We start from the raw sequence: 26,942 nt of genomic DNA on the forward strand, positions 1-26,942 counted from the left end.
CGTAAAAAAAAAAACAATTGTGGAATTATCCCTTTTTTTGCAATTTCGCTGCAGTTTGATTTTTTTCCCATTTTTTCAGTACATTATATGGCAAAACCAATGGCGTCAATCAAAAGTGCAACTCGTCCCGCAAAAAAACAGCCCTCACACGGCCATACTCAATGGAAAAATAACAAAGTTATGGGCGCAAAAAACAGAAACACCCAAGGTGGTGAAGGGGTTAATTGATTTGTTCCACTGGGTCACTTTATTTTTATGGTGGAATTACAATTTCCACTTCACTTCACTTGGGATTATTTCTCTCCCATTTTTCTGCACATTATGTGGTAACATGAAGGGAGACTTTCATTATTACTTTTCAGCCTGCAACAATCAGTCCTTCATGGGAAAATAATGTTTTATGATTTTTGGAAAGGAAAAAGGAAGAAAACTGGAAAAATGTCCCAGTCTCCAAGGGGTTAAGAGGTGTGACATAGAGGAGATCCCAGGAATATCCATTACACAGCAGCAGGGCGAGTGTCTCCTGTGTCTCCTCGCTCTCTGCTCAGGTCATTAGGATGGTCACCGAAGGCTCTTTCCAGCCTGGAGGGGATGGAGCTGAGGAAACCGTGTTGGAAATCCGCTGTCAGGAACACATAAATGATCGGATTCAGGCAGCTGTTCAGACAAGCCAGGCTGGTAACGATAGTGGGTACTATATGGAATGTCATGCGATGCCAATAATAGAATGTCATGTAATCTGTATAATCGGATGCTCTGTAATCTGTATAATGCCAGTATATTAGTGGGCAGATGTAATACGGAAACCAGCAGATGAAGAAACACGATATAACAGCGGTGATGATCCTGGAGGATCTCTGAGATCTCTGGGATCTCTTACTTTTTCTAAGTTTGTAAAAAATGGTGACATAAGAGGTGACGATGACAAGAAACGGGATCACACACATTATAACCAATCTGATCAGGTGAATGGTCCGACGTAACTCTGGGTTATAAGGATATCTGGAATAATAATGTATACACCATTCACTTAGAGAACCTACATGGATTGTATACACGTAATACAGTGCACCTGCCACAGTGACGCTCAGCCCCCAGATGATTGCTGCACTGATTCTCACCAGGTTACGAGATCTATGGACTTTGGCCCAGAATGGCCACATGACGGACACCCAGCGGTCAATACTCATGGCCGTCAGGAGGAGAACACTGGCGCTCATGTTCACATTAAACAGAACAAAGTTGACTATACAATGTGAAGAATTTGTGCCGTATGAGAAATATTCAGCCCAGTCAGCAATTCTCAGGGGGAGAGATGAGCAGCACAGGAAGTCCGCGATGGCGAGGTGGAGGAACCACACGGCACTGATTGTGTTCTTCATCCTGAATCCGGAAATCCAGATGACTAATCCATTTCCAATAATCCCGAGAGCAAAAACAATGCTGTATAATGGAATGGACGTCTTCTGTAGAATCTCATTATAATAATAATATTCTCTCTTGTCGTATTTGTCAGGTGACCTGAGGAGACAGAACAGGGCAGACATTAGGGAAATGAAGAGTTTATAGTTTCATCAGTTTCTCCCTTGTACCTGGAGGATGGGGCTGACATCACAGTGGGGTCACACTGTAGGAAGGTAATAAGACTAATCTGTAATACACTGGATGGTGGCCCGATTCTAACTCATTGGGTATTCGAGAATATGAATGTATGTACGTACGTCGTCCTTAGCACAGCCATGTAGTATATAGCACAGCCTTGTAGTTTATAGCACAGCCATGTAGTATATAACACAGCCACGTAGTATATAACACAGCCACGTAGTATATAGCACAGCCCACGCAGTATATAGCACAGCCCATGTAGTATGTAGCACAGCCACGTAGTATATAACAGCCACGTAGTATATAGCACAGCGAACGTATATTGCACAGCCCACGTAGTATATAGCACAGCCACGTAGTATATAGCACAGCCACGAAGTATATAGCATAGTCAAGTAGTATATAACACAGGCCACGCAGTATATAACACATCCCACACAGTATATAGCACAGCCCACGTAGTATATAGCAATGTGGGCACCATATCCCTGTTAAAAAAAAATAATTAAAATAAAAAATAGTTATATACTCACCCTCTGGAGTCCAACAAAGCTGTCCCGATGCGCGCTATGAGGCCACCAGCTTCTGTTCCCAGAGATGCATTGCGAAATTACCCAGATGACTTAGCGGTCTCGCGAGACCGCTAAGTCATCTGGGTAATTTCGCAATGCATCTCTGGGAACAGAAGCTGGCGGCCGCATCATGCGCATCGGTGGACGTCGGAAGGTGAGAATAGCACAATTTTTTATTTTTTAATTATTTTTAACATTATATCTTTTTACTATTGATGCTGCATAGACAGCGTCAATAGTAAAAAGTTGGTCCGGGATGGGGCAACACACTGGCACTGACTGGAGGGGAGTAGGGAGGGGGCACTGACTTGAGGAGAGTAGGGAGGTGCCAATTCGCGGCAGGACTAAGCCTGTCGCTGATTGGTCACGGCCTGCTGGCCGTGACCAATCAGTGATGCGAGATTTCCGTTACAGACAGACAGAAAGACAGACAAACAGACTGAAGTACCCCTTAGACTATTATATAGATAGATATGGCGGTACATCCAGATACCTCCCAGGTAGAGGGATGGACCATGAACATTCTGGCAACGCCCCTGACCACACCCCAATTTATGCCCATTTCCCATTTCTTTCTCCCCTGCAGGAGGAAGAGTTGTCAGAGCGGCGCTGGCAGTGAGGGACATTCAGCAGACGCCTGAGACTGCCCGGCGTAGACCCAAATCCAGGACTGTCCGCTGTACCTGGCACAGTTGGGACTAGAGATGGATCCTGGTGTAACCAGCCAGATTATACCCCCGCGCCCAGAATGTACCCGGGATTACAGTGGCCTAGGCCAGATTATACTCCCCGCCCAGAATATACTCAGGGTTACAGTGGCCTAGGCTAAATTATACCCCCTGCCCAGAGTATACCCGGGGATACAGTGGCCTAGGCCAGATTATACCCCCTGCCCAGAATATACCTGGGGCAGGGCCGTATTTAGAGTTTATGCTGCCCTCGGCACTTTTCATGCTGCCTCCCCCATTGGTGAGTATGACTAATGCAGACACTGTCGGCTGTGACTTAGGCTACTTTCACATCAGCGATTTTTACCATTCGTGGCAGATCCGGCAGTTTTTTGCACACACAGCTCCGCACACACATACAGCCCCACACACACATACAGCTCTGCACACACACACACAGCTCTGTGCGCACGCACACATACAGCTCTGCTGCCCGCACACACACATACACATACAGCCCCACACACATACCGCTCCGAACACACACACACACAGCACCCCACAGACACACACATACAGCTCCACGCACACACACAGCTCCGCTCCGCACACACACATACAGCTCCACACATACACACACACATACAGCGCCGCACACACAGCTCTGCACACACATACAGCACCGCACATACACACACACATACAGTGCCGCACACACACAGCTCTGCACACTAACACACACAGCTCCGCACACACACACAGCCCCACACACACAGCTCTGCGCACACACACACATAGAGCTCCGCTGCCCGCACACACACACAGCTCTGCACACACACAGCTCCGCACACACATACAGCCCCACACACATACAGCTCTGCGCGCATGCACACACACACATACAGCCCCACACACACAGCACCCCACAGACACACACATACATACAGCTCCATGCACACACACATACAGCTCCGCTCACACACATACAGCTCTGCACATACACACACACATACAGCGCCGCCACACCTACAGCTCCACACACACACATACAGCCCCACACACACATACAGCTCCACACACACACAGCTCTGCGCACACACACAGCTCTGCACACACACACACACACATACAGCTCCACTGCCCGCACACACACACACACAGCTCTGCGCGCACGCACACACACATACATACAGCCCCACACACATACAGCTCCGCACACACACCCACAGCACCGCACAGACACATATACATACAGCTCAGCTCACGCGTGCACACAGACACAGATACGATACAGCCACACACACACACCAGCACTGGCAATGTTTGCTCCCAGGACCCAGATAGAGTGAGTGGGGGTGTTTGTATTATACCCCACCCCCACCACTCACTCTCTGGGTCCGTCTGCCGGGAGGAAAGATCCAACATAAAACATTAAGGGCTGCTGACTGTGTTTTCATGGTTCCTCCAGCCTCAGGCACTACAGGCAGAAATGAGGCTGAGGAATGTGAGGGAAGGGAAGGGGTGAGGACCGTGAGGTGAGTCACAGACAGAGCCGTGCAGCAGGCAGCACACGGGCAAGAGCAAGGAGGGAGATCATTACAGACAGAGACAGTGTACATTACTTACTGTGTATGTACTGCTCTACTGTCTGCGAGTCCTCCAGGCCAGCAATGTGAGTCTAGGATACGACCCAGGGTCGGGACACAGGGCGCCGCAGCTCCACCTCAGCAGTCAGTCACAGTCACATTCCGACCGAGCACCAGTGAGGCTGTGAGCAGGGGCATCACTGTGTCTCAGCAGGGGGAGTAGGGAGAATCGGCACCAGCACCACGTGTTTAATACAGGACTCGTATTAAAAAAAAAACCTTGCTCAGGTGCCGCCCCCCTTGTTCTCGCCCTAGGCACGTGCCCTCAAGTGCCTAGTGGCAAATATTCTGGGCGGGGGGGGGGGGGGTATAATATGGCCTAGGCCATAATCTGGCCTAGGCCACTTTAATCCTGGGTATATTCTGGGTGGGGGTATAAACTGGCCTAGGCCACTGGAACCCCATGTATATTCGGGGCAGGGGTATAATCTGGCTAGGTCACTGTAACCCCGGGTTTATTCTGGAGGGGTATAATCTGGCCTAGGCCACTTTAACACCGGGAATATTCTGGGAGGGGGTATAATCTGGCCTAGGCCACTGTAACCCCGGGTATATTCTAACCCGGAGGGGTATAATCTGGCCACGGACACTGTAACCCCGGGTATATTCTGGGCAGTGAGGGTATAATCTGGCCTAGGCCACTTTAACCCTGGGTATATTCTGGGTGGGGGGGGTATAATCTGGCCTAGGCCACTGTAACCCCTGGTTATATTCTGGGTGGTGGGCTATAATCTGGCCTAGGCTACTGTAACGCAGGGTATATTCTGGGTAGGGGGGTATAATCTGGCCTAGGCCACTGTGACCCAGGGTATATTCGGGCCAGGAGGAGTATAATCTGGCCTAGGCCACTGTAACCTAGGGTATATTTTGGCCCAGAGGAGTATAATCTGGCCCAGGCCATTGTAACCCTGTGTATATTCTGGCCGGTGGGCTATAATCTGGCCTAGGCCACTGTAATCTTAGGTATATTCTGGCCCGGAGGGGTATAATCTGGCCTAAGCCACTTGATTTTCTCTGGTATATTCTGGGTGGGGGTGTATAATCTGGCCTAAGCCACTTTAACCCCAGGTATATTCTGAGTGGGGAGGTATTGTCTGGCCTAGGCCACTGTAACCCCAGGTATATTCTGGGCGGGGGTATAATCTGGCCTAGACCACTGGAACCCCATGTATATTCGGGGCAGGGGTATAATCTGCCTAGGTCACTGTAACCCCGGGTATATTCTGGAGGGGTATAATCTGGCCTAGGCCACTTTAACCCCGAGAATATTCTGGGAAGGGGGTATAATCTGGCCTAGGCCACTGTAACCCCGGGTATGTTCTGACCCGGAGGGGTATAATCTGGCCAAGGACACTGTAACCCCGGGTATATTCTGGGCAATGGGGTATAATCTGGCCTAGGCCACTTTAACCCTGGGTATATTCTGGGTGGGGGGTATAATCTTTCCAAGGCCACTGTAACCCTGGGTATATTCCAGGCGGGGGTGTATAATCTGGCCTAGACCACTGTAACTCCGGGTATATTCTGGCCCGGAGGAGTATAATCTGGCCTAGGCCACTGGAGCCCTTGGTACATTCTGTCCCGGAGGGGTATAATCTAGCCTAGGCAACTTAACCCCTTGTATATTCTGGGCGGGGGGGGGTATAATCTGGCCTAGGCCACTTTATCCCCGGGTATATTCAGGGCAGGGGGAGTACAATCTAGCCTACGCCACTGTAAACTTGGATATATTTTGGCCCAGAGGGGTATAACCTGGACTAGGCCACTGTAACCCCAAGTATATTTTGGGCGGGAGGGGTATAATCTGGCCTAGGCCACTGTAAACTTGGATATATTCTGGCCTAGTCCACTGTAACCCAGGGTATATTCTGGGAGGGGGGTATAATCTGGCCTAGGCCACTGTAACCCCGTGTATTTTCTGGCCGGGAGAGGTATAATCTGGTCTAGGCCACTGTAACCCTGGGTATATTCTGGGCGGGGGGTATAATCTGGCCTAGACCACTGTAACCCTGTGTATATTCTGGGCGGGGGTATAATCTGGCCTAGGCCACTGTAACCCCGGGTATATTGTGGCCTGGAGGGGTATAATCTGGCCTAGGCCACTGTAACCCTGGGTATATTCTGGGCGGGGGGTATAATAAGGCCTAGGCCATTGTAATCCTGGGTATATTCTGGCCCAAAGGGGTATAATCTAGCCTATGCCACTTAACTCCGTGTATATTCTGGGCGGGATTTATCTGGCCTTGGTCACTGTAACCCCGGTTATATTCTTGCCCGGAGGGGTATAATCTGGCCTAGGCCTCTGTAACCCCTGGTATATTCCGGGTGGTGGGCTATAATCTGGCCTAGTCTACTCTAACCCCGGGTATATTCTGGGTAGGGGGGTATAATCTGGCCTAGGCCACTGTGACCCCGGGTATATTCGGGCCAGGAGGAGTATAATCTGGCCTAGAATATACCCAGGGGTACAGTGGCCTAGGCATGATTATAACCCCCCCCCCCCCCCGCCCAGAATATACCCGGGTTACAGTGGCCTAGGCCAGAATATACCCCTCCGGGCCACAACATACCTGGGGTTACAGTGGCCTAGGCCAGATTATACCCCTCCGGGCCACAATATACCCGGGGTTACAGTGGCCTAGGCCAGATTATACCCCCTGCCCAGAATATACCCGGGGTTACAGTGGCCTAGGCCATATTATTCCCATCCGTGCCACAATATACCCAGGGTTACAGTGGCCTAGGCCAGATTATACCCGCCCACCCAGAATATACGCGGTGTTAAGTTGCCTAGGCTAGATTATACCCCTTCGGTACAGAATATACCCAGGGTTACAGTGGCCTAGGTAAATTATACCCCCCTGCCCAGAATATACCCGGGGTTACAGTTGCCTAGGCCATATTATTCCTCTCCGGGCCACAATATACCCGGGGTTACAGTGGCCTAGGCCAGATTATACCCTCCCGCCCAGAATATATCCAGGGTTACAGTGGCCTAGGCCAGATTATACCCCTCCGGGCCACAATATACCCGGGGTTACAGTGGCCTAGGCCAGATTATACCCGCCCACCCAGAATATACGCGGTGTTAAGTGGCCTAGGCTAGATTATACCCCTTCGGTACAGAATATACCCAGGGTTACAGTGGCCTAGGTAAATTATACCCCCCTACCCAGAATATACCTGGGGTGACAGTGGCCTAGGCAAGATTATACCCCCTGCCCAGAATATTCCCGTGGTTACAGTGGCCTAGGCCAGATTATACCCCCTGCCCAGAATATACCCAGGATTACAGTGTCCTAGGCCAGATTATACCCTCCCACCCAGAATATACCCGGGGTTAGAGTGGCCCACGCCAGATTATACCCCCCGCCCAGAAAATACCCGGGGTTACAGTGGCCTAGGCCAGATTAAACCCCCCCTCCAAGAATATACCCAGGGTTACAGTGGCGTAGGCCAGATTATATCCCCCTGCCCAGAATATACCCGGGGTTACAGTGGCCTAAGCCAGATTACCCCCTGCCCAGAATATACCCAGTGTTACAGTGTCCAAGGCCAGATTATACCCCCCCACCCAGAATATACACAGGGTTACATTGGCCTAGGCCAGATTATACTCCTCTGGGCCAGAATATATCCAAGTTTACAGTCGCCTAGGCCAGATTATACCCCCCTTCCAGAATATACCCTGGGTTACAGTGGCCTAGGCCAGAATTACCCCCCCCTCCCAGAATATACCCTGGGTTACAGTGGCCTAGGCCAGATTATACCCCCTGCCCAGAATATACCCGGAGTTACAGTGTCCTAGGCCAGATTATACCCCCCGCCCAGAACATACCCAGGGTTACAGTGGGCTAGGCCAGATTATACTCCTCTGGGCCAGAATATATCCAAGTTTACAGTGGCCTAGGCCAGATTATACCCCCCCTTCCCCCGCCCAAAATATACTCGGGGTTACAGTAGCCTAGGCCAGGTTATACCCCTCTGGGCCAAAATATATCCAAGTTTACAGTGGCGTAGGCCAGATTGTACTCCCCCTGCCCAGAATATACCCGGGGTTAAAGTGGTCTAGGCCAGATTATACCCCCCACCCAAAATATACCCAGGGTTACAGTGGTCTAGGCCAGATTGTACCTGCCCGCCCAGAATATACATGGGGTTAAGTTGCCTAGGCTAGATTATACTCCTCCGGGACAGAATATACCCAGGGCTCCAGTGGCCTAGACCAGATTATACCCCTCGCCCAGAATATACCTAGGGTTACAGTGGCCTAGGCCAGATTATACCCCTCCGGGCCAGAATATACCCGGAGTTACAGTGGTCTAGGCCAGAATATACACCCCCGCCCAGAATATACCCAGGGTTACAGTGGCCTAGGCCAGATAATACCCCCCACCCAGAATATACCCAGGGTTAAAGTGGCCTAGGCCAGATTATACCCTTCCAGAATATACCCGGGGTTACAGTGACCTAGGCAGATTATACCTCTGCCCAGAATATACATGGGGTTACAGTGGACTAGGCCAGACTATACCCCCCTGCCCAGAATATACCCAGGGTTACAGTGGACTAGGCCAGATTATACTTCTGGGCCAGAATATATCCAAGATGACAGAAGCCTAGGCCAGATTATACCCCCCCCGCCCAAAATATACTCTGGGTTACAGTGGCCTAGGCCAGGTTATACCCCTCTGGGCCAAAATATATCCAAGTTTTCAGTGGCGTAGGCTAGATTGTACTCCCTCTGCCCAGAATATACCCTGGGTTAAAGTGGCCTAGGCCAGATCATACCCCCCCGCCCAGAGTATACTCGGGGTTACAGTGGTCTAGGCCAGATTGTACCTGCCCGCCCAGAATATACATTGGGTTAAGTTGCCTCGGCTAGATTATACCCCTCCGGGACAGAATATACCTAGGGCTCCAGTGGCCTAGACCAGATTATACCCCTCGCCCAGAATATACCCAGGGTTACAGTGGCCTAGGCCAGATTATACTCCTCCGGGCCAGAATATACCCGGAGTTACAGTGGTCTAGGCCAGAATATACACCCCCGCCCAGAATATACCCAGGGTTACAGTGGCCTAGGCCAGATTATACCCCCCACCTAGAATATACCCGGGGTTAAAGTGGCCTAGGCGAGATTATACCCCACTACCCAGAATATACAGTGTCCGAGGCCAGATTATACCCCTCTGGGTCAGAATATACTCGGCGTTACAGTGGCCTAGGCCAGATTATACGCCCCTCCCAGAATATTCCCGGAGTTAAAGTGGCCTAGGCCAGATTATACCCTTCCAGAATATACCCGGGACTACAGTGACCTAGGCAGATTATACCCCTGCCCAGAATATACATGGGGTTACAGTGGCCTAGGCCAAGTTATACCCCCCCGCCCAGAATATACCCAGGGTTACAGTGGATTAGGCCAGATTATACTCCTCTGGGCCAGAATATATCCAAGTTTACAGTGGCCTTGGCCAGATTATACCCCCGCCCAGAATATACCCGGAGTTACAGTTGTCTAGGCCAGATTGTACCTGCCCGCCCAGAATATACATGGGGTTAAGTTGCCTCGCCTAGATTATACCCCTCCGGGACAGAATATACCCAGGGCTCCAGTGGCTTATACCAGATTATACCCCTCGCCAAGAATATACCCGGGGTTACAGTGGCTTAGGCCAGATTACACTCCTCTGGGCCAGAATATACCCGGAGTTACAGTGGTCTAGGCCAGATAATACACCCCCGCCCAGAATATAACGAGGATTACAGTGGTCTAGGCCAGATTATACCCCCCACCCAGAATATACCCAGGGTTAAAGTGGCCTAGGCCAGATTATACCCCACTGCCCAGAATATACCCGGGGTTACAGTGTCCGTGGCCACATTATACCCCTCCGGGTCAGAATATACCCGGGGTTACAGTGGCCTAGGCCAGATTATACCCCCCTCCCAGAATATTCTCGGGGTTAAAGTGGCCTAGGCCAGATTATACCCCTCCAGAATATACCCGGGGTTACAGTGACCTAGGCAGATTATACCCCTGCCCAGAATATACATAGGGTTCCAGTGGTCTAGGCCAGATTATACCCCCGCCCAGAATATACCCGTGATTAAAGTGGCCTAGGCCAGACTACACCTCCCCACCTAGAATATAGCTGGGGTTACAGTGGCTTAGGCCAAATTATACACCCCCACCCAGAATATTCCTGGGATTAAAGTGGCCTAGGCCAGATTATACCCCCCCGCCCAGAATATACCCTGGGATAAAGTGGCTTAGGCCAGATTGTGCCCCTCCGGGCCAGAATATACCTGAGGTTACAGTGGCCTAGGCCAGATTATACTCCTCCGGGCCAGAATATACCCTGGGTTACAGTGGCCTAGGCCAGATTATACTCCTCCTGGCTAGAATATATCAGGGGTCACAGTGGCCTAGGCCAGATTATACCCCCCTGCCCAGAATATACCCGGGGTTACAGTAGCCTAGGCCAGATTATAGCCCACCACCCAGAATATACCTGAGGTTACAGAGGCCTAGGCTAGATTATACCCCCTCCGGGCCAGAATATACCCGGGGTTACAGTGGCCTAGGCCATATTAATCCCGCCCAGAATATACACGGAGTTAAGTGGCATAGGCTAGATTATACCCCTTTGGGCCAGAGTATACCCAGGGTTACAGTGGCATAGGCCATATTATACCCCCCGCCCCGGAATATACCCAGGGTTACAGTGGCCTAGGCCAGATTATACCCCCCCCGCCTAGAATATACCCAAGGTTATAGTGGCCTTGGCCATATTATACCCCTCCGCCCAGAATATACCCAGGGTTACAGTGGTCTAGGCCAGATAATACACCCCCGCCCAGAATATAACGAGGATTACAGTGGTCTAGGCCAGATTATACCCCCCACCCAGAATATACCCAGGGTTAAAGTGGCCTAGGCCAGATTATACCCCACTGCCCAGAATATACCCGAGGTTATAGTGGCCTTGGCCATATTATACCTCTCCGCCCAGAATATACCCAGGGTTACAGTGGTCTAGGCCAGATAATACACCCCCGCCCAGAATATAACGAGGATTACAGTGGTCTAGGCCAGATTATACCCCCCACCCAGAATATACCCAGGGTTAAAGTGGCCTAGGCCAGATTATACCCCACTGCCCAGAATATACCCGGGGTTACAGTGTCCGTGGCCACATTATACCCCTCCGGGTCAGAATATACCCGGGGTTACAGTGGCCTAGGCCAGATTATACCCCCCTCCCAGAATATTCTCGGGGTTAAAGTGGCCTAGGCCAGATTATACCCCTCCAGAATATACCCGGGGTTACAGTGACCTAGGCAGATTATACCCCTGCCCAGAATATACATAGGGTTCCAGTGGTCTAGGCCAGATTATACCCCCGCCCAGAATATACCCGTGATTAAAGTGGCCTAGGCCAGACTATACCTCCCCACCTAGAATATAGCTGGGGTTACAGTGGCTTAGGCCAAATTATACACGCCCACCCAGAATATACCTGGGATTAAAGTGGCCTAGGCCAGATTATACCCCCCCGCCCAGAATATACCCTGGGATAAAGTGGCTTAGGCCAGATTGTGCCCCTCCGGGCCAGAATATACCTGAGGTTACAGTGGCCTAGGCCAGATTATACTCCTCCGGGCCAGAATATACCCTGGGTTACAGTGGCCTAGGCCAGATTATACTCCTCCTGGCTAGAATATATCAGGGGTCACAGTGGCCTAGGCCAGATTATACCCCCCTGCCCAGAATATACCCGGGGTTACAGTAGCCTAGGCCAGATTATAGCCCACCACCCAGAATATACCTGAGGTTACAGAGGCCTAGGCTAGATTATACCCCCTCCGGGCCAGAATATACCCGGGGTTACAGTGGCCTAGGCCAGATTAATCCCGCCCAGAATATACACGGAGTTAAGTGGCATAGGCTAGATTATACCCCTTTGGGCCAGAATATACCCAGGGTTACAGTGGCCTAGGCCATATTATACCCCCCGCCCCGGAATATACCAAGGGTTACAGTGGCCTAGGCCAGATTATACCCCCCCGCCTAGAATATACCCGAGGTTATAGTGGCCTTGGCCATATTATACCCCTCCGCCCAGAATATACCCAGGGTTACAGTGGCCTTGACCAGATAATACCACTTCAGGTCAGAATATTCCTGGAGTTACAGTGGCCTAGGCCAGATTATACCCCTCCGGGCCAGAATGTACCCGGGGTTACAGTGGCCTAAACCAGATTATACCCCTCACCGAGAATATACCCGGGTTAAATGGCCTAGGCCAGATTATACCCCTCTTCCCAGAATATACCCGGGGTTACAGTGGCCTAGGCCAGATTATACCCCCTCGCCCAGAATATACCCGGGGGTTACAGTGGACTAGGCCAGATTATACCCCCCGCCCACAATATACTTGGGTTTACAGTGTCCTAGGCCAGATTATACCCCTTCGGGTCAGAATATAACCGGGGTTACAGTGGCCTAGGCCAGATTATACCCCTCCACCCAGAATATACCCTGGGTTACAGTGGCCTAGGCCAGATTATACCCCTCCGGGCCAGAAAATACCTGGGGTTCCAGTGTCCTGGGCCAGATTACCTCCCTGCCCTGAAAGTACCCAGTGTTACAGTGGCCTAGACCAGATTATACCCCCCCCCACCCAGAATATACCCGGGGTAACAGTGGCCTAAGCCAGATTATACCCCTCCGCCCAGAATATACCCAGGGTTACATTATCCTAGGCCAGATTATACCCCCCACCCAGAATATACCCAGGGTTACAGTGGCCTAGGCCAGATTATACCCCCCCGTCCAGAATATACATTGGGTTACAGTGTCCTAGGCAAGATTATACCACCTCGCCCAGAATATACCCAGGGTTACAGTGGCCTAGGCAAGATTACTCCCCGCCCAGAATATACCCTGGGTTACAGTGGCCTAGGCCAAATTATACCCCCCTCCCCGCCCAGAATATACATGGGGTTACAGTGGCCTAGGCCAGATTACACCTCTCCGGCCACAATATACCCGGGCTTACAGTGGCCTAGGCCAGATAATACACCCCCGCCCAGAATATAACGAGGATTACAGTGGTCTAGGCCAGATTATACCCCCCACCCAGAATATACCCAGGGTTAAAGTGGCCTAGGCCAGATTATACCCCACTGCCCAGAATATACCCGGGGTTACAGTGTCCGTGGCCACATTATACCCCTCCGGGTCAGAATATACCCGGGGTTACAGTGGCCTAGGCCAGATTATACCCCCCTCCCAGAATATTCTCGGGGTTAAAGTGGCCTAGGCCAGATTATACCCCTCCAGAATATACCCGGGGTTACAGTGACCTAGGCAGATTATACCCCTGCCCAGAATATACATAGGGTTCCAGTGGTCTAGGCCAGATTATACCCCCGCCCAGAATATACCCGTGATTAAAGTGGCCTAGGCCAGACTATACCTCCCCACCTAGAATATAGCTGGGGTTACAGTGGCTTAGGCCAAATTATACACGCCCACCCAGAATATACCTGGGATTAAAGTGGCCTAGGCCAGATTATACCCCCCCGCCCAGAATATACCCTGGGATAAAGTGGCTTAGGCCAGATTGTGCCCCTCCGGGCCAGAATATACCTGAGGTTACAGTGGCCTAGGCCAGATTATACTCCTCCGGGCCAGAATATACCCTGGGTTACAGTGGCCTAGGCCAGATTATACTCCTCCTGGCTAGAATATATCAGGGGTCACAGTGGCCTAGGCCAGATTATACCCCCCTGCCCAGAATATACCCGGGGTTACAGTAGCCTAGGCCAGATTATAGCCCACCACCCAGAATATACCTGAGGTTACAGAGGCCTAGGCTAGATTATACCCCCTCCGGGCCAGAATATACCCGGGGTTACAGTGGCCTAGGCCAGATTAATCCCGCCCAGAATATACACGGAGTTAAGTGGCATAGGCTAGATTATACCCCTTTGGGCCAGAATATACCCAGGGTTACAGTGGCCTAGGCCATATTATACCCCCCGCCCCGGAATATACCAAGGGTTACAGTGGCCTAGGCCAGATTATACCCCCCCGCCTAGAATATACCCGAGGTTATAGTGGCCTTGGCCATATTATACCCCTCCGCCCAGAATATACCCAGGGTTACAGTGGCCTTGACCAGATAATACCACTTCAGGTCAGAATATTCCTGGAGTTACAGTGGCCTAGGCCAGATTATACCCCTCCGGGCCAGAATGTACCCGGGGTTACAGTGGCCTAAACCAGATTATACCCCTCACCGAGAATATACCCGGGTTAAATGGCCTAGGCCAGATTATACCCCTCTTCCCAGAATATACCCGGGGTTACAGTGGCCTAGGCCAGATTATACCCCCTCGCCCAGAATATACCCGGGGGTTACAGTGGACTAGGCCAGATTATACCCCCCGCCCACAATATACTTGGGTTTACAGTGTCCTAGGCCAGATTATACCCCTTCGGGTCAGAATATAACCGGGGTTACAGTGGCCTAGGCCAGATTATACCCCTCCACCCAGAATATACCCTGGGTTACAGTGGCCTAGGCCAGATTATACCCCTCCGGGCCAGAAAATACCTGGGGTTCCAGTGTCCTGGGCCAGATTACCTCCCTGCCCTGAAAGTACCCAGTGTTACAGTGGCCTAGACCAGATTATACCCCCCCCCACCCAGAATATACCCGGGGTAACAGTGGCCTAAGCCAGATTATACCCCTCCGCCCAGAATATACCCAGGGTTACATTATCCTAGGCCAGATTATACCCCCCACCCAGAATATACCCAGGGTTACAGTGGCCTAGGCCAGATTATACCCCCCCGTCCAGAATATACATTGGGTTACAGTGTCCTAGGCAAGATTATACCACCTCGCCCAGAATATACCCAGGGTTACAGTGGCCTAGGCAAGATTACTCCCCGCCCAGAATATACCCTGGGTTACAGTGGCCTAGGCCAAATTATACCCCCCTCCCCGCCCAGAATATACATGGGGTTACAGTGGCCTAGGCCAGATTACACCTCTCCGGCCACAATATACCCGGGCTTACAGTGGCCTAGGCCAGATTATACCCCTCCGGGCCACAATATACCCGGAGTTACAGTGGCCTAGGCCAGATTATACCCCCCGCCCACAATATACTTGGGTTTACAGTGTCCTAGGCCAGATTATACCCCTCCGGGTCAGAATATACTCGGGGTTACAGTGGCCTAGGCCAGATTATACCCCTCCACCTAGAGTATACCCAGGGTTACAATGGCCTAGGCCAGATTATACCCCTCTGGGCCAGAATATACCCTGGGTTACAGAGTCCTGGGCCAGATTACCTCCCTGCCCTGAATATACCCAGTGTTACAGTGGCCTAGGCCAGATTATACCCCTCCGCCCAGAATATACCCAGGGTTACAGTGTCCTATGCCAGATTATACCCCCCCTTCCCGCCCAGAATATATGCAGGGTTACAGTGTCCTAGGCAAAATTATACCTCCCCGCCCAGAATATACATGGGTTACAGTGGCCTAGGCAAGATTACTCCCCGTCCAAAATATACCCTGAGTTACAGTGGCCTAGGCCAGATTATACCCCCGCCCAGAATATACATGGGGTTACAGTGGCCTAGGCCAGATTACACCCCTCCGGGCCACAATATACCCTGGGTTACAGTGGCCTAGGCCAGATTATACCCCTCCGGGCCACAATATACCCAGAGTTACAGTGGCCTAGGCCAGATTATACCCCCCCACCCAGAATATACCCGGGGTTACAGTGGCCTAGGCCAGATTATACCCCTCTGGGCCACAATATACCCGGGGTTACAGTGGCCTAGGCCAGATTATACCCCTCCGCCCAGAATATACCCAGGGTTACATTGTCCTAGGCCAGATTATACCCCCCACCCAGAATATACCCGGGGTTACAGTGGCCTAGGCCAGAATATACCCCCCCGTCCAGAATATACATGGGGTTACAGTGTCCTAGGCAAGATTATACCACCTCGCCCAGAATATACCCAGGGTTACAGTGGCCTAGGCAAGATTACTCCCCACCCAGAACATACCCTGGGTTACAGTGGCCTAGGCCAAATTATACCCCCGCCCAGAGTATACATGGGGTTACAGTGGCCTAGGCCAGATTCCACCCCTCCGGGCCACAATATACCCTGGCTTACAGTGGCCTAGGCCAGATTATACCCCTCCGGGCCAAAATATACCCGGAGTTACAGTGGCCTAGGCCAGATTATACCCCCCCCCCCGCCCAGAATATACCCGGGGTTACAGTGGCCTAGGCCAGATTATACCCGCCTGCCCAGAATATACATGGGGTTAATTGGCCTAGGCTAGATTATACCCCTTCATGCCAGAATATACCCAGGGTTACAGTGGCATAAACCAGAATATACCCCCCGCCCAGAATATACCAGAGGTTACAGTGGCCTAAGCCAGGTTATACCCCCTGCCCAGAATATACCCGGGGTTACAGTGGCCTCGGCCAGATTATATCCCTCTGGGCCACAATATAGCCGGGGTTACAGTGTCCTAGGTCTGATTATACCCCGTCGCTCAGAATATACCCGGTGTTACAGTGGACTAGGCCAGATTATACCCCCCCCCCCGCCTAGAATATACCCGGGTTTACAGTGTCCTAGGCCAGATTATACTCCTCCGGGTCAGAATATACCTGGGGTTCCAGTGGCCTAGGCAAGATTATACCCCTCCACCCAGAATATACCCAGGGTTAAGGCCCCGTCTCACTTAGCGACGCTAAAGCGATCCTGACAACGATACGACCTGTCAGGGATCGTTGCTGCGTCGCTATGGGGTCGCTGGTGAGATGTCAAACAGTGAGATCTTCCCAACGATCGCTGCTGCGATCTCACTGTTTGACATCTCACCAGCGACCTGTAGCGACCTGTACAATGATGTCACATGGGAGCTGTTATGACGATTCAGTGTCTGAGTCGTCAACGAGGTCGTTGGTAAGGTGTCAAACACAGCGATGTGTGCTACCCAGCGGGACCTCAACGATCAAAAAAAGGTCCAGGCCATTCCGACATGACCAGCGATCTCACAGCAGGGGCCTGGTCGCTGCTACGTGTCACACATAGCGAGAGTGCTACTGAGGTCGCTGTTGCGTCACAAAACTTGTGACTCAGCAGCGATCTCGCTAGCGATCTCGCTTAGTGAGACGGGGGCTTTACAGTGTCCTGGGCCATATTATCACTAGAAGTCCCACAGAGGGGTCATTTAACATTTCTACCTTTGGCACCCAGAGAAGGGTGGAATGACCTGAAGGATTTTAGCTAACATCCTCTAATCACCTTATTTTGTTCTGTAATTAAGGCCATTACTGTCGCACCACAGGAGGTTGTTGTTTTCCATTGAGTTTAGCCATTTAGTTTCTAGTTAGTTCTGTTCAGTTTATTGTATTTGATAATATAAAGACTATACATATTGTATTTAGTTTAGTTTTATTTGAGCAAAAAAGCACTGAAACAATGAATCCTTTTTTATATATTTTAAATAGAGAATTAGAAATTTTAGAGCAAGGTACAGCTGTGAGTAATGACCAGAAGCATTTGTGTCTAAGGCCTCAAGCACACTAGCGAAAAAAAATTGCGCGAAAATCGCACAAGAGGACTGAAATTTCAGTGTGAAAAGTTCCCACGCTCGAGTTCATATGAGGACATCCAGCAGAGGGCGCATCACCGCAACTCAAGGTAAATACAGGTCATTCCCCTGCAATCCATTCATTCCCCTGGTTTTTACAGGCAGGGGCGGCTGCATTAATAGGCTTCTGCTTGTAAAATTAGTTAACCCTTTCAGATGGATTTACAACGTGGGACATAACAACGGAAGGTATGGAATATTGTTGTTTGTTTTTTTTAACTTTGTTTCAGGTGACAAGGGTATTCAGGTGGATTAAGAGTCTAATAAAATATTACAACTACATGTGTCTTTATTTCATTAAAATACTTTTTAATAATGTGTGTGTGTTTTATTAACCATTTCATACTATTTGATTAATAATGGATAGGTGTCATAATTGACGCCTCTCCATTATTAATCTGGCTTAATGTCGCCTTACAATAGCAAGGTGACATTAACCCTTCATTACCCCATATCCCACCGCTACACAGGAGTGGGAAGAGAGTGGCCAAGTGCCAGAATAGGCGCATCTTCCAGCGCCCAAATTTTGCACATACACACTACTAACATTAGTAGTGTGGAATATGCAAAAAAAAAAAGGGGATATGAGATGGTTTACTGTATGTAAACCATGTCTCATATCATGTCGGGTTTGGGAAGGAGAAATGAAAAGCCGGCAATTGAATTACCGGCTTTTATGCTATATCGCGCTGAAGTAAATATAAATGTATATATATATATGTGTGTCACTGACACACACATATATATATATATATATATATATATATATATATATATATATATATATACCTATTCTATGTGTACACATTTATTCTACCTATTCTATTCTGTCAGTGTGATTTTACTGTACACCGCACTGAATTGCCGGCTTTTCTCTATAACACCGCTGCGTATAACTGGCAAGTCCCACTCATGGTCCGTGTGTAATCCGTAATTTTCTCGCCCCCATAGACTTTCATTGGCAATTTTTTTGCGCTATACGGTGACAAACGCAGCATGCTGCGATTTTCTACGGCCGTACAAGACCGTATAATACGGATCAGTAAAATACGGCAGATAGAAGCTGGGCCATAGAGAATCATTGTACCGTATGCAATCCATATTTTCTGCACCTCTCATACATCCGTAAAACTCGCTAGTGTGACACCGGCCTCATGTTGTAGAACACGGCGACTGTCCATCTCCGTGTTCCTGCATGCACGCTGTACTCCCGCACCATTTGGTCCATTACATCCACACCGCACTTTGTGTGGTTGTATTGTGTGACCTTGTTTGGCTTCCTTTTTGTTGGTATCCTCAGTCTCAACCATGCTGTGCATGCTGCTGAGAATGTAGACGGCCTTCTTTCGTTTGGGTGCATACACTGTCAGTGTGGCACCAGTGGTTGAAAACACCTGAGCGATGAATTCAGTGCGGGCCATCTGTCTAGCGGATTGAGGAATTTCCTGGCGACTGTTGTTGACTGTGCAGAGGATAGTGGTTTTCCGGCTAAGCAGTCGTTGTGCAAGTGACAATGATGTAAAGAAATTGTCTGTGGTTACAGTTCTGCCCTTGTCCATGAATGGTTCCATCAGCCTAATCACTACAGTTTCGGACAGTCTCTCCCCGCTGGGACTATTGGGTTCCTTGCCAAGATATGGGAGGACATTACAGATGTACTTTGATTTCAAGTCGCAAGCCACCCAAAACTTGATGCCAAACTTGTCTGGTTTTGTTGCAATGTATTGCAGAAAACAGCAGTGAGTCTTTGATGGGAAAATCTGTTCATCAATAGTGATGTGTTGACCAGGGTTGTAGGAGGCGATGCAGTTGGTGACAAACGATCTCCACACATCGGAGATTGCAGCAAACTTATCGGTCTCCACTCGCTCACTGCGTGTGAACATGTCATCAAAGCGTAGGTGTTGCATGATGTCTTGGAAGCGGTTTCGGGTCATAGTTGCAATGATCCTTGGGTTTATCAGGTTTGCTGACCAGCTGTCACGTAGTGATGGAAACTTGGTCACCCCCCGCAAGATAATGACTGAAATAAATGCCATTAGTTCCGGGAGACCCATGAACCAATCCACCTGCTCCGTGTGACGTGCATGTTGAGTAGTCCATTCTTGAATGCTACGAAGCATGTCAAGAGTGATAAAACAGTGGAAGCTCTAAAGGTGACTCCGGACACTTCGTCTGGCCTTAGCACTTGGCTCTCCATCTGTAGGGTAGGATCTATTGGGGTGAAGGGGAGACGTTTCCCCACTTGTACTTCACGCCACACTGTGCCATCTTTTGCAGTCTCTGTCAGCTCACTCGCCAACCGAGCTCTCTTTTTTGGTAGAGGAGGAGTCTCCTCATCTGCAACATAAATAATTTCAAATTAACATTTTGTTTTGATTCTAAAGGCTAGGTTCACATTTGAGAGAATTTCAGTTACCTGCGAATCCAGCAGGGAACTTAGAAACTTTCTCAGCCTCCCCATGTTCCCCGCATGCGGGAGAGCGGGGAACGTGGTCCCTAGCAAACCGCTGTGTTTACTGGATATCAGCTACACAGCGGGCTGCGGGGAGTGCGATTCGCACCCCCACAAAGAGAACTCCTCAAGATGCCTTCCCTGGGGAGGGGGGATGCGGGGGTGCGAATTGCACTCCCCGCAGCCCTCTGTGTAGCTGGTAACCAGTAAACACAGCGGGTTGCTAGGGACCGCATTCCCCGCTCTCCCACATGCGGGGAACATGCGGAGGCTGAGAAAATTTCTAAGGTCCCTGCTGGATTCGCAGGGAACTGAAATTCTCTCAAATGTGAACCTAGCCTAAAAAAGATAGTCAGGAAATAAAAACAGGTAGTTTGAAAAATCTAACCTGAAGACAGCTCAGAGTCTGAATCCAGTTGAAGGACTATGTCTTCTCCATCTGAGTCAGAAGGGTTGGTGTTGCTCGGGATCAGTTCCAATGCCTGTTGAATGGAGTGCCTTCTCTGCATTTTGTTTCTTGTGAACAAAATAGGTGAAGCAGTCACCTATTTATCCCCCATAGCACAAAAGGCTGCAAGCAAATTTGCTAAGGTGTTAGCAACCTTATGCATATCCCCTGCACAACAATGCAACTGGGGGGTGGGTAGACACACTCAGGAGCAGCTTACATTCTTTTGTTTACACTCTCTTACAAGACCTTTGTTGAGGTGGATCAACACAATTGCCCCCTGCAGATTCCTCAGGCAATGGCCACATTTACAAATGAAAGGATGCTAATTGGAGCCATCAGAGTTGTCAGTTGGACTAAGGCTGTGTGCACACGTAGCATATTTTTCACGTTTTTTTCGCGGTTTTTCGCTATAAAAATGCTATAAAACCGCGAAAAAACGCTACCATTAAGCATCCTATGTAATAGAATGCATTTCGCATTTTTTGTGCACATACTGCATTTTTTTCCTGAGCGGAATCGCATTCCAGAAAAAAACGCAGCATGTTCATTAAAATTGCGGAATCGCGGCGATTCTGCACCCATAAGAGTGCATTGATCTGCTTACTTCCCGCACGGGGCTGTGCACACCATGCGGGAAGTAAGCAGATCATGTGCGGTTGGTACCCAGGGTGGAGGAGAGGAGACTCTCCTCCGCGGACTGGGCACCATATAATTGGTAAAAAATAAAAGAATTAAAATAAAAAATAGCGATATACTCACCTTCGATGTCCCCCGCAGTCTTCCGGCCTCTCCGCTGCACGCTGCCGCTTCGGTTCCTATAGCTGCTGGGCGGTGAAGGACCTTCGATGACGTCACGGTCTTGTGATTGGTCGCTAGACCGCATGTGACCTTTCACGCGACCAATAACAAACCGTGACGTCATCACAGGCCCTTCACCGCACAACAGCTATAGGAACGGACGCCGCTGAGGTCTGCAGGTGAGTATAACCATTTTTTTTATTTTTTTTATTATTTTTAAACATTCTATCTTTTACTATAGATGCAGCATAGGTAGCATCTATAGTAAAAAGTTGGTCACACTTGTCAAACACTATGTTTGACAAGTGTGACCAACCTGTCAATCAGTTTTCCAAGCGATGCTACAGATCGCTTGGATAACTCTAGCATTCTGCAAGCTAATTATGCTTGCAAAACGCTAGTTTTCTGCGGGTATATGCATGCCTAATTCTGCATACGATATACAGTGGGGCAAAAAAGTATTTAGTCATTCAGCAATAGTGCAAGTTCCACCACTTAAAAAGATGAGAAGCGTCTGTAATTTACATCATAGGTAGACCTCAACTGTGGGAGACAAGCTGAGAAAAAAAAATCCAGAAAATCACATTGTCTGTTTTTTTATCATTTTATTTGCATATTATGGTGGAAAATAAGTATTTGGTCAGAAACAAAATTTCATCTCAATACTTTGTAATATATCCTTTGTTGGCAATGACAGAGGTCAAACGTTTTCTGTAAGTCTTCACAAGGTTGCCACACACTGTTGTTGGTATGTTGGCCCATTCCTCCATGCAGATCTCCTCTAGAGCAGTGATGTTTTTGGCTTTTCGCTTGGCAACACGGACTTTCAACTCCCTCCAAAGGTTTTCTATAGGGTTGAGATCTGGAGACTGGCTAGGCCACTCCAGGACCTTGAAATGCTTCTTACGAAGCCACTCCTTCGTTGCCCTGGCGGTGTGCTTTGGATTATTGTCATGTTGAAAGACCCAGCCACGTTTCATCTTCAATGCCCTTGCTGATGGAAGGAGGTTTGCACTCAAAATCTCACGATACATGGCCCCATTCATTCTTTCATGTACCCGGATCAGTCGTCCTGGCCCCTTTGCAGAGAAACAGCCCCAAAGCATGATGTTTCCACCACCATGCTTTACAGTAGGTATGGTGTTTGATGGATGCAACTCAGTATTCTTTTTCCTCCAAACACAACAAGTTGTGTTTCTACCAAACAGTTCCAGTTTGGTTTCATCAGACCATAGGACATTCTCCCAAAACTCCTCTGGATCATCCAAATGCTCTCTAGTAAACTTCAGACGGGCCCGGACATGTACTGGCTTAAGCAGTGGGACACGTCTGGCACTGCAGGATCTGAGTCCATGGTGGCGTAGTGTGTTACTTATGGTAGGCCTTATTACATTGGTCCCAGCTCTCTGCAGTTCATTCACTAGGTCCCCCCGCGTGGTTCTGGGATTTTTGCTCACCGTTCTTGTGCTCATTCTGACCCCACGGGGTGGGATTTTGCGTGGAGCCCCAGATCGAGGGAGATTATCAGTGGTCTTGAATGTCTTCCATTTTCTAATTATTGCTCCCACTGTTGATTTCTTCACTCCAAGCTGGTTGGCTATTGCAGATTCAGTCTTCCCAGCCTGGTGCAGGGCTACAATTTTGTTTCTGGTGTCCTTTGACAGCTCTTTGGTCTTCACCATAGTGGAGTTTGAAGTCAGACTGTTTGAGGGTGTGCACAGGTGTCTTTTTATACTGATAACAAGTTTAAACAGGTGCCATTACTACAGGTAATGAGTGGAGGAAAGAGGAGACTCTTAAAGAAGAAGTTACAGGTCTGTGAGAGCCAGAAATCTTGATTGTTTGTTTCTGACCAAATACTTATTTTCCACCATAATATGCAAATAAAATGATAAATAAACAGACAATGTGATTTTCTGGATTTTTATTTCTCAGTTTGTCTCCCATAGTTGAGGTCTAACTATGATGTAAATTACAGACGCCTCTAATCTTTTTAAGTGGTGGAACTTGCACTATTGCTGACTGACTAAATACTTTTTTGCCCCACTGTACCTGCGGCAGGAGGCTCAGAATTGCAGCGGAAATTTCCGCGGCAATTCTGCAACGTGTGAACATACCCTAAGGGTCATTTGACCCTCTTTCAGAACTTCAGGGGGGAGCTCGAAATTTCTGGGACTTCTAGTGTTATACCCCTCTGGGTTAAAATATACCCGGGGTTCCAGTGGCCTAGGCCAGATTATACCCCTCCACCCAGAATATACCCAGGGCTACAGTGTCCTGGGCCAGATTATACCCCTCCGGGTCAGAATATACTCGGGGTTACAGTGGCCTAGGCCAGATTATACCCCACCACCCAGAATATGCCCGGGGTAACAGTGGCCTAGGCCAGATTATACCCCTCCGGGCCAGAATATACCTGGGGTTACAGTGGCCTAGGCCAGATCATACTCCTCTGGCCCAGAATATACCCCCGCTGCTGTAGATCAGATTTTTCAGGCTTTTGACAACCATTGAGTGATATACTCAATAACGGGGCTCCAGGCAACACACCTGGCCCAAGGCAGCACACAGGGGCCCCAGGAAGCACACAGGGCCCCAGGCAGCACACGTGGGTCCCAGGCAGTGCACAGGGCCCCAGACAGTACACAGGGGACGCCGGAAGCACAAGGGGGCAGAGACAGCGAACGGTATCCCAGACAGCACATGGGGGCCCCAAGCAGTGCACAGGGCTCCAGGCAGCACACAGGGGCCCCAGGCAGCTCTCAAGGGGGCATAGACAGCGCACAGGGCCCCAGGCAGCACACAGGGGCCCCAGACAGCACACGGGGGCAGAGACAGTGAACGGGGCCCCAGGCAGCACACTGGGGGCAGAGACAGCAAACGGGGTCCCAAGCAGCACACGGGGCCCCAGGCAGCACATGGTGCCCCAGGCAGCACACGGGGGCCTATGGCAGCGCACAGGGCCCCAGGCAGCACACAGGACCCCAGGCAGCACACAGGGGCCCCAGGCAGCACACAGGAAGGCAGAGACAGCATACGGAACCCCAGACAGCGCACAGGGTCCCAGGCAGCACATAGGTACCCCAGGCAGAGCACAGGGCCCCAGGTAGCATACAGGGGACAAAGGCAGCACACAGAGGCCCCAGGCAGCATACAGAGGCCCCTGGCAGTGCACAGGGGCCCCAGGCAACTTACAGAGGCCCATGGCAGCACATGGGGCCTCAGGCAGCACACAGGGGCCCCAGACAGTACACAGGGCCTCATGCAGCACACCGGAGCCCCAGGCAGCACACAGGATCCCAGGTAGCACACAGGGGGGACAGAAAGCACACAGGGCCCCAGGCAGCACACAAGGGCCCCAGGCAGCACATAGGGCCCCAGGAAGTAAACAGGGCCTCCAGGAAGCACACAGGGGCAGAGACTGTGATTGGGGTCCCAAGCAGCACACGGGGCCCCAGGCAGTGCAAAGGACCCCAGGTAGCACACAGGAGCCCCAGGCAGTGCACAGGGCACCCAGGCAGCACACAGGGGCCCCAGGCAGCACACAGGGCCCCAGGCAGCACACAGGAGCCCCAGGCAGCGCACAGGGCACCAAGGCAGCACACAGGGGCCCCAGGCAGCACACAGGAGACCCAGCCAGCATACACAGGGCCCCAGATAGTGCACAGGGTCGCAGACAGCAGACAGGGCACCAGACAGTGCACAGGGCCCAGGCAGCACACAGGGGCCCAGGCAGCATGCGGGGCACCAAGGCAGCACACAGGGGCCCCAGGCAGCACACAGGAGACCCAGGCAGCATAAACGGGGCCCCAGATAGTGCACAGGGTCCCAGACAGCACATGGGGGCCCCAGGCAGTGCACAGGACCCCAGGCAGTGCACAGGGCCCCAGACAGCGCACAGTCCCCAGGCAGCACATAGGGGCCCCAGGCAGCACACAGGGCTTCAGGCAGCACACGGAGCACAGACAGCGAACCGGGTCCCAGGCAGCACATGGGGCCCCAGGCAGTGCACAGGGCCCCACGCAGCACACGGGGCCTCAGGCAGCACACAGGTCCCCAGGCAGCATACAGGGGCCTCAGGTAGCACACAGGACCACAGGCAGCACACAGGGGTTCCAGGCAGCATACAGGGGCCCCTAGCAACACAAAACCTGGTGCTAAAACTGGATGAATTAGAATCAGGGCCGGACTGGCCATCGGGCACTTCTGGCAAATACCAGAAGGGCCGATGTCAGTAGTGAGCCGCTGCACGCCGACTCACCCCCCCACCAGCGCCACTGCCGCCGCATTCAACTATACCGTTGAATGCAATAATGGAGGAGAGAGCATCTGCTGACGCCCCCTCTCCCACCATTCCCCGCTCTGCCTCTGACACTGCGGGTGTGCGTGCACTCACTGTGTGCAAGGCAGTGCAGTGGCAGCCACCGAGACAGGAGCAGGGAGCAACGCAGGCACGAGGAGAGGTGAGGAGTGTGGTTTTTTTTTTTTACTGGACTGTGGGGCCATTCTCGGGGGGGGGAGGAGAGATGCGGGCTGTGCTGTATACTACTACGCGGGCTGTGCTGTATACTGCTACGTGGGCTGTGCTGTATACTGTTATGTGGGCTGTGCTGTATACTGCTACATGGGCTGTGCTGTATACTGCTACATGGGCTGTGCTGTATACTACTGTGTGGGCTGTGCTGTATACTACTGTGTGGGCTGTGCTGTATACCAAACAACAACAGAAAAATATTTCAGCTCACCCTTCAGGAAACATTTCCTCATAGTCCTAGTGTGATCTGAGCATGGAAAGAGCTGCTGCCCCAGCACTCTTGAAGTAATATAATTGAAGAGAAGATCCAGCTCAGTAAGTATTTAAAGATAAAAAAAATCTTTATTCCAAAAATGATAAAAAATGGAAACACTGCATGTCAAAATCAGCGAAAAACATATTTACAGAGGGACATCCATGAAGTAGCTGAACACGTTTCGAATACTCTCAGTGTTCTTAGTCCATAGCCAATACAGCTGTGCTGTATACTACTGTG

At 50.5% G+C, this 26,942-nt stretch overlaps 1 protein-coding gene across 1 annotated transcript in view; it reads right to left on the reverse strand.

Moving 5' to 3' along the window:
* Window positions 1-279: 279 nt before the first annotated feature.
* The window catches only part of LOC143768195 (C3a anaphylatoxin chemotactic receptor-like), a 66,550-nt gene continuing 39,887 nt past the window's right edge, over window positions 280-26,942 (reverse strand). The window contains exon 2 of the mRNA XM_077256886.1: window positions 280-1,521. Coding sequence (XP_077113001.1) covers window positions 498-1,521 — 1,024 coding nt within the window. The 3' untranslated portion in view covers window positions 280-497. The remainder of the gene's footprint in view (window positions 1,522-26,942) is intronic.

The sequence above is a fragment of the Ranitomeya variabilis genome, chromosome 4 (assembly GCF_051348905.1).
Source record: "Ranitomeya variabilis isolate aRanVar5 chromosome 4, aRanVar5.hap1, whole genome shotgun sequence".
Lineage (NCBI taxonomy): Eukaryota > Metazoa > Chordata > Amphibia > Anura > Dendrobatidae > Ranitomeya > Ranitomeya variabilis.